We start from the raw sequence: 9,185 nt of genomic DNA, 5'->3' as shown, positions 1-9,185 counted from the left end.
AAATAAGGCCCAGCCTTATTTTGTGAGAAACACAGTAGCTTATCTTCCCTGGATAGCAATGGACAGCAATGTCTGGCATAGAGAAGGTAGCTGTAAGCAGGACAATGTTAAACTGGTGTTCACCTCTTGTCTTTTTGCCTCCCCTCAGTGACTTTGTACAACTGTTCTGTTGACCGTTCGGACTGCAGTCGCTGCAAAGCGGCCCCCCAGCATTTCCACTGTGTCTGGTGTCAGCTGGAAAAAGAGACTGGCTGTGTCTATGAGAACTCCTGCCCATCCAAACTTGGTGTGGCTACTTGCCCATCGCCCGTCATCTACTCGGTGAGAAGCAATGTCACAAGTAGTCTCCCTGCCTAGTTGTTCTACATGCAGATTTCTATTTTTTAATATAGGAATGAATATAAGGATTTTCCCTTGGAACCTCAGATCTCGATTTACCACCTGAGTCTTGCCACATACACACATACCTACCACCCTTTCAGTAATTCACTAGATAGAGTCAAAGCTCTTCAGTGGTGAGCCAACTATCTCAATCCAGTTACCTTTCCGTTCCATTGGGAGTTCCAACCTCAGTATATAGGAGAGGTGCTTGGTTGTAACATTGGTGCTAATATGTCTGTCTTTTGTTTTAACAGAATTTGAAGAAAGCAGCTAGTTTACAGCTGCAATGTCATAACGCCATATAATCCTGTTTCCTAGATATCTCCACTCACTGGACCTTTGGAAGGAGAAATGGCTCTCACTGTGATAGGATCCAACCTGGGTCATCGCTTTGAAGACGTGGCCGGAAGTGTGCTTGTAGCTGGGCTGCCATGTGTTCCTGATCCAGCTCAGTACATAGTTTCCACTCGGTAAGGGCTACTCCCCACACGCAGCCAGTTTTTTTAAAACCAAAGCAGTGAGTATTTGGTTTAGAGTTGCACAGAGATATGATCTTTAAGGAAATTGGCAGGAATTAATTTGAGTAACATTGTTTTGCTTATTAAGCCTGAACCACTCTATATGAGCTGATGATAAGCTGAGTGTGTCATCTTCTTATTAGATATTAAATGTAAATACAGTGCATGCAGAAACTATTCAGATCCCCTTCACTTTTGTCAAATTTGTTATGTTGCAGCCTGATTCTACAGGTGTTGAAATTAATTTTTTTCTCATTAATCTACATTCTGTATCCTATAATGACAAAGAAAAAACAGAATTTTAGAAATGTCTGTAAATGTACTAAGCTAAAATGTGAGTTTCTTGTTTTTGCTTTAGCATATTGTTTGAATCTAACAGTTTGTAAAGGAAATACGGCTTAGCATGATACATGAATTTGATCAATAGCAGATTATTTCACAAACTATAATAAGCAAATCACAATTTAGAACGATATATAAAACTAGTCCATGATTTGTTGCTTTTATGATACTAATCTATTATGTTTCAAGAATTTGCCTCAGCCTGATATAAAGTTGCCCTTCATCTGATAAAAGTTATTTCCTGTCTTTAGATTCTGTAACCAATCAATTTCTTGGATACCAATAACTTCTAATATTAAAGAAATAGTATGTCTCTGGAGTAGGAACCTCAATTTTTTTCTGTCTACATGTACAGTACTTAACACTTTTTTTTTCAATGAAAAAGCTTCAAACACAACCTTTCCATAGGGGAATACAATGGTTTCTGCAGCATTAAGCTATGTAATTGGCATAGCATTCATTCTCAGGTGGCCATTAACATTCCTATCAAATAAAGGGCTGAGGAAAGCCAGAATGCCAGGCTGAATCTATAGCTAAGCTGAACTCCAGAGCTTTTGTCCAAAACCAATCAAGAACAGGAGCTGAAAACTCCTCTTATTTCTGATTCTGTACTATATTGTTCTCAGCTAATGAAACTTATTTTGAAAAGGGGTTCTCACGAGAGCCTGTACCCTTTCTCCATTCTTTAAAAATGCAGCCCTGCTGTGAATTTCTTCAGGCTTTCTCATAATAGGGCCTTCCTGCTGTTCCCTACAGGATTATCTGTAATGTGCCCCCTGGAAAGCGAGGTTTATCTGGCCCTGTTCAGGTCACCATTGGAGATCGCCCCACGGGGATTTCCAAAAACCACTTCACCTACCAGGTCAGTGTCTGACAGAGGAGGTGGGGACACTCAGAGTTTGTCCTAAGGAAGCTTGAAACTGAGTATAAGGATGGGCTGAGCTAGGCACGTTGGTTTGCAATGCGCCTGTGTCATGGTTATTAGGGGGGTGAGGAGGGGTGAGGAAAGACAAGCCAGATGCTGTGAATACCACCAACACGTGAATACCACCAACACTGTCCATCAGCCCTCACAGTTGCTTCCATTCTCAGGATCCGACCCTGCTCAATGTACACCCAGGACTTGGTCCCATGGCTGGAGGAACCCGAATAACCATCTCTGGCAAGGACCTCCTAACTGGCCCTGAGATTACTGTCAGTGTGGGCAACCTGCCCTGTATTCTGTGAGTAAAATGGCTTCTTTTCATCTTCTCTCCCTCCCCTCTCTTTATTTCAGGGCCCCCCAAACATGGCAACTTTAAGCCTTGTGGACTTCAACTCCCTAACTTAAGACCTTTGCTGGGAGTTGAAGTCCACAAGGCTTAAAGTTGCCAAGTTTGGGGACATCTGCTTTATTTCCTCACAATCCTCTCCAAGTCCTCATATCACCTCTTTACTTTCCATCCCAACAGTGAGGAACCTGCGGAACCCAGAGCCATTGTGTGCCGTACCAGTGCCAGCTTGATGCCCCAGAGAGCAACTGTTCGTGCCAAGTATGGTGTGGCAGTGCGTGAATTTCTGGAGAAGCCCTTCCTTTATACACCTAATCCACAGCTCACTGGGGCCTTCCCATCTACCAGCTTCCATGGGTAAAAGCCTGAGGGGTCATTTTATCTGGCTTATGAGTTAATACTGTATATGAGCTTGCATGTTATAAAACATTTCTTTGCTTGACAAGGAAAAAGTTAGCCTTTTTTAAAAGAGGACACATGGTTGTGTATTAGCAGCACAATCTGCCTTCTTTGGTGAGAAGGAAGGGAGACCTAAGGATTATTTCTACAACATTCATAACCATATACTCTGTGTGTGTGTACACACACACACACACACACACACTTCATGCTGTTGCCCTTTGCACAGAAAAAGATTAAGACATAATAAGAGAAAGAAATTAAAGGCATGAAATAAGAAAATATAGCCTGGATAACCCCAACACCATTCCCTATATCTTTCCATAGTTTTGATCCTTGCAAATCATCGTTGCTTCCACCATGTTTGTATAATACGTCACATTTGTGGGTGGGTGGCTGGGTATCTGCACCTGTGTGTGTGCCCATGGTTTTCAAACAGTCTTAATTCCTGGTGACTACCTGGATTTGTCACTACAGTATTCCTGGCAAGATTTTTCAGAATTAGTTTGCCCTTGCCTACTTTCTAGGACTAAGAAATAGTGACTGGGCCAAGGTTACCTAGCTGGTTTAATATGCCTAAAGCAGGTCTAGAACCTCTAGAAGCTACTTACAACATTGTCATTATGTCCACTGCATCACCCTGGCAGCCGTTTGCCGTTATGACTGACTGCAGGGATGCTCCAGCCCTCCTGCCTATCTCCTCCCATACCCCTCCTACCTTGGGCCTGCTTCCCACTCCACTGGGCCCTCCTCACCCCATGTCACACATCATGCGATTACCTTTCGAAGACCTCTAGAACTCAAGTTAGGAAGGCCGCTCCATTGCTGGGCCCTTGGTGTGATCCTGGAAGCAGCCACCATTTTCTGAGCAGCTGCATTGAATTGTGGCCGCTTGGAAAATGGCAGCCGCTTCCAGGATCACATCATGTGGCTCAGCAATAGAGCAATTTGCTTTGCTTTGCTTTTCTAATGTGAGCTCCACAACATTCCACAGGGATAAGTATTCTGCAAATAGGGGAAAGTTTAAGTATTAGGTTTTAAGGGAGAGGAAGAAATGGGACCAGGTTGGTGTTTTGGGGTGGAACTCTGATATGAAGCCACAGTGAAGAAAGAAGGGTGGAGCTGTTTTAGAGAGCAAGAGAGTTTTGGACAATGGAAATAGGGAGTGCAAGGACATTTCAGGAACGGGGAGCAAATAGGAGAACCTCAAAGTTAAGGCTGAGTTCAGCTGTCCAGGACCTCTTCCATCACAAGTTTGTTCACAATGGCTATATCAGACCAATGGTGAAATATTAAGACAGATATCTTTGTGGATGCTGATGTTTCTCAGGGGTGGAAGAATTATCCAGGTGGAGGGGACTAATTTGGATGTGGTGCAACAACCCCTCATCAAAGCCATCTTGGAGCAAGAGAAGACGCCCACAGGCAAAAGCATCCGGAAAAAAAGATCCTGTGATTCTTTGCATGGCCCTCATGCCCCATTGTCCTCAGCTTCCTCAAGGCCCTGTGTTGAGGTGGGCGATCTGTTGGAGGTGAGTACAGGAAAGAGAAGAAAAAGTGATGACTTGGTTGGAGGCTGCAGTTCAGGAACAATTCCCCTGCCATCTTCTAATTATTTTTTTGTATCTTCACAGTGCTGGGAACCTTGCTGTGCTAATTCATCCACTCTTCTACTTTGTCCATCACCAGCTGTGCCACCCAATGCTCACTTCCGCCACCTTGTTTTTGAGCTGGATGGATTCCACGTTCCTTTTAGCAATGCCAGTGGAGGACAAGAATTCTCCTACAAACCCAATCCCCACCTGCGCTGGCCTGGTCGGGAATCCACTGGCCGCCCTTTTAGTCTTAAACCCGGCAATGTCCTGGACATAGAGGTAAGGGGCATTAGGGGAAGCAGCCCCAGGAATGGTGGAAGCTGGGGGGGGGGGGCTTGATATGATGTGCTTGTTTTTCAGCACAATGATGCTTAGTAGGACTTCCTTGCTCATTAGCACTTCTGAAACCTCAGTCATTTCTTTCTGTCTTGATTCATTACAATAGTTAACAGAATTACCCCAAATTGCGTTGCGCCGGTGTATTGAGTCTCATGTCATAGAACTTCTGGTCATATTATCAGAAGACAGCAATATATAATTTGGAACAATTAAATCACCACTTTGGGCGGGGGCCCCAACCTTTTTGGGGTGGAGGCCCCCCCCCCCCCCCCCCCCCCCCCCGAACCGCACCAAATCCTCGCCGTACGCTCACCCTTACAAAACCCCCACCCCCCCCCCCCCCTCACAACCAACAAAACGCCCCCCCCCCCCCCAACCCACCCCCCCCCCCCCCCCTTCTCCCCCACCTCACCCTCCTTTGTACCTTTGTCATGGGCTCCTGCGGTCGCCGCTCCCTTCCTTGTCAAGAATCCGCCCTTATTATTTCCGGCAGCCCCCTTCGAGGAGGACACCAGGATCTTTCACCCCAAGCGCTCACCAGAAAGCCGGGCCTTTCATCAAAAACAGCCAACACCGGAAAACCCCCACCCCGGGGGACCTGGTATATATCATCTACCAGAACTTCCTGTTTCTGGCTTCCGGTGGGTCTCCAGAACTCCCCCGGACCTTTTTGAGGGCAAAAACAGCCAACCCTGGAGGCTCTGGAGGCCCTCCGGAAGCCGGAAACAGGCCCATTTCTGGACGTCTGGTACTTCCGGGAGGGCCATTTTTCACCCTTCCAAGGGTCCATAGACCCCCCCAGGCCTCTGGGAGGGCGAAAACAGCCACCCCTGGGCTCTGGAGGCCCTCCGGAAGCCGGAAACAGGCCCATTTCCAGACTTCCGGAAGGCATGTTTTTCCCCCCTCCCAGAGCCTCCGCATGGACCCTGCACTTACCTCCATCAAAAATGGGCCATGTGGAGACTCCGGGGAGGGGAGGGGAGAGATGGGCAGGGCCAGCCAGTCGGTTGAAATACCAGTTTGGTGAAGCAGACGTAACTTTAACATCCGGTTCACCGGAACCGGTCCAAACTGGTAGAATCCCACCCCTGAGCTGAACCACTGGTAGTAAGCATTATCCTGCTATAGAAAATAACGTGTCTTAGGAGTCTGCAGAGAGAGAGAGAGAGATGGGAGGGAGGGAGAGTAGATAAGGCTTAGACACAGCATGGCCTCCAACTTGGTGGAAAGGGGGCCATAATGAAGTAATTGCAATTCTTGAATGTCGATTGCACCTGTGACTTTTTTTTTTGTGCCCCTCTTTAGGGAGAAGGTTTGAACCTCGGAATCAGCAAGAACGAAGTGAGGGCCTTCATAGGCAACAGTGTTTGCACCGTGAAGACTCTTACGCTTACCCATTTGTACTGTGAGCCCCCTCTGCAACCACCACAGCCGTTTAATACTTCTTCTGTGTTGCCTGAGTTTATAGTGAGTTCAAAAGTAACTGGATGGGTTTGAAAATATTGTAGGGACATCACAGCCATTCCCCACTCACCCACCACACACGTTGTTTCTGGCCTCTAACTTAGACCTTTGCTGATGTTTCCATATGTAGGAAAAGCTCTTCCTTCCTGAAAGACTTTTGAAAAAAAAATCTATATAATCCCAGATGTTGTCAGATACAACTCTTCCTTGTTAGCAACAGGAATTCCTTTGAGTGTATAGCATGATCACACCCTTTGAATAATGATTTGCATAATGATATTATTCTGATTGCATAGTCGCTTAGATTCAATTCAGTTTCCCACTCCACCCATAAAGCAGAAGAAAGGTTTGCACAATAAAATTATTTTGGTTTTATGGCTCTTTTAATAGCTTCCTTCCTGGTCCTTTAGTGGCAGAGCAGAGAATTATGCGGAAAGAGTGGCTTTTGCAAGTGGTTGAACCATGTAATGTAGTTCTATCTTTGGAGATAAACATCGGTTATTCAACTTTCTATGCATCCTTAGTGCAAGTATAAATATTAAAATAACTAACAAATTAATATATGTGGGTTTGAAATTTTCATCTTTCCCAAAGGGTTTTGATTGATATTTGGGATTAGAACTAGGAAACTCCCAGTACAGGAATTGATTGTATAACTCATATTCTTACATACCATACAGGATCAGTGCATAACCTGCACATTTTTATGTTATTGTTTTATTCTTCCATCAAAAAGTAGCTGCCCTTCACACAGACTTGACTGAGTGGTGTACAATAAAAAAACAAGCCATAAAAAGAACAACATTAAAAACATTTCACAACTTTAAAAAAAATCAATACCATTAAAAGACTAGGAGAAAGCAGTTTCAGTGTAGTTACAGGCAATGTAACCATTCCATGAATTCCACATTTCCTTGAAACCCCCAAACCTGTTGACACAGTCACATTTTGAGGGATTTCTGGAAGTTACCAGGGATGGGCCAGTCTCACTTCAAGGGAAATGATGTTCCACAGGGCAGAGGCCAAGGCAGAAAAGGCCCATGGAACCCGCCAGATATAACTCCTTAACACATGGGGCCCACAATATACCTCTTCTGAGGTAAATATAACCAGGCAAATATAACCAGGGGGAAGCTGTCCCTCAAATAATCAGCACCCGTGTCATGAAGAGCTTTAAATGATATCACCAGTACTTTGAGTTGGATTCAGGAGCAAAAGATAACCAGTGCAGCTTGTAGAACAGAAATGTAATCTGCCGTTTTAGGGATACACATAGCTGCTCATACCACTGCATTTTGCACCAAGGTGAAGCTTCTGTATTCTCTTCGATGGAAGCCCCATGTACAAAATCTTGCCTTGTGCAAACAGATCTTCAGACATGACCAAGTCCCCTTTTTGCTACTTTATTGGTACACTGAATCCCCAGATCCTAATTGGACCAATACTGGAAATTCACTAATTTTTACTCATTCTTACTATGAGTAGTTGTTAGCAATAGCATGCAATTAAGTATACATTGATTGTTTTTTTTAAAAAAATCTATACATAAATGTAAACTTTCCTGTGTGGTTCATCGAAGAAATTCAGTTCATCAGCCTTCCTTAACGATCTTAAGATGGGCACCATTAGGAAAGTCTTCCCCAATCTGCTAGGGGCATGGACCTCAGTTCCTAGCATCCCTGTTGCTTGGGAAACATAGGAGGTGAAGCTCCCAGATCAGGTTTAGGACCGGAGCTCAGACCTTTTGAGACCAGACTTATTCCTGGTCTCCTTGTATTAGCTCTTGTAAGGGATTTCTGCTTTGACAGATTATTTAGTCCTTATAATAGCACAACGCTTTATTGCAACAGACAACTATGTGTCAAATGAATCTTGTATGCTGTCTTCTTGCAGGTACAGATGGGAAACCTGCGCCTGGATCTTGGTCGTGTCCGCTATGATACAGAACCGCCATCTAGTTTTCCCCCACAAGCCCAAATTGGGCTGGGTGTAGGGGCAGCAGTGCTGGTGGTTATAGTCCTGCTTCTCATTTTAATGTACAGGTATATCACACCTTCAAAATCACTGGGAGGCTGGGAAGCAATGTTGTTTCCTTCCCGTGAAACTTAGTAATCTCTTTTTCTTGGTCTCTTGACAGACGAAAGAGTAAGCAAGCCTTGCGTGATTATAAGAAAGTCCTAGTGCAGCTTGAGAACATGGAGATCAGCGTCGGAGACCAGTGCCGCAAGGAATTCACTGGTATGAAATGGGAATGGTGTTAGCTTTTCCCCAACTGGACATGCCCCCTGGGTTGAATCACTAGACTACTGCTCCCATCATTTGCAGCCGAAAGAGCAGGTGGTTGTGTGAACTGGAGATGATGTATATGTAGCATAACAAGCATTCAAGAATACCTGATCAGGGAGGGTCGGATTAATTAATCTGGAGGAAAGAGGAAGGATTTTGAATGAGGGAAAGAAAGGAGGAATGAGATGATAAAAGAGCTGTCTATAGATCTAAAATCTTATCTGCGGTCCTCATGTATCAACCGCTTGTTCAGCAACTGTTTGAAGCACTGAACGGGAGGTACTTACAACTTGCCCTTATACTGATGGCTCTTGCCGCATCCTTGTGGGCATGTGATCGCAATTTGGAAACTTCCATGACAAGCAAAGTCTATGCGGAAGACAGCAGGAAGACACAGGCTGCGGTCACATGAGGTTGTCACTTAATGAACCACACGATCCTTGTTTAATGACAACAACTGGAGTTGCCAAAGCTGACATTGATAAGCAGCATGATCACATGGTGTTTTTTTTTTTTTTTTTTACTTACAACCACATCATTTAATGATAGGGTTTCCAGTCCCAATATGTTAAAGTAAGGACTTCCTGCAA

The 9,185-nt window shown here is 44.6% G+C and overlaps 1 protein-coding gene across 5 annotated transcripts in view; it reads left to right on the top strand.

Annotated features, from left to right (window-relative positions):
* PLXNB3 (plexin B3) overlaps nt 1-9,185 on the top strand; it is a 64,170-nt gene that overhangs the window by 35,172 nt on the left and 19,813 nt on the right. For all 5 annotated transcript variants that reach the window (XM_026676222.2, XM_087956839.1, XM_087956836.1 and 2 more), the window contains 10 exons: nt 149-321; nt 700-851; nt 1,998-2,103; nt 2,334-2,464; nt 2,693-2,869; nt 4,242-4,443; nt 4,546-4,785; nt 6,151-6,312; nt 8,203-8,351; nt 8,447-8,547. In XM_026676222.2, the coding sequence (XP_026532007.2) occupies nt 149-321; nt 700-851; nt 1,998-2,103; nt 2,334-2,464; nt 2,693-2,869; nt 4,242-4,443; nt 4,546-4,785; nt 6,151-6,312; nt 8,203-8,351; nt 8,447-8,547 (1,593 nt within the window). The remainder of the gene's footprint in view (nt 1-148; nt 322-699; nt 852-1,997; nt 2,104-2,333; nt 2,465-2,692; nt 2,870-4,241; nt 4,444-4,545; nt 4,786-6,150; nt 6,313-8,202; nt 8,352-8,446; nt 8,548-9,185) is intronic.

The sequence above is a fragment of the Notechis scutatus genome, chromosome 2, assembly GCF_049901735.1.
Source record: "Notechis scutatus isolate UNSWTSFEM ecotype Mainland chromosome 2, rNotScu1.2, whole genome shotgun sequence".
Classification (NCBI taxonomy): Eukaryota; Metazoa; Chordata; class Lepidosauria; order Squamata; family Elapidae; genus Notechis; species Notechis scutatus.
Note: the sequence above shows the minus strand (reverse complement) of the source record. Positions and strands in the feature narration are given on the sequence as shown.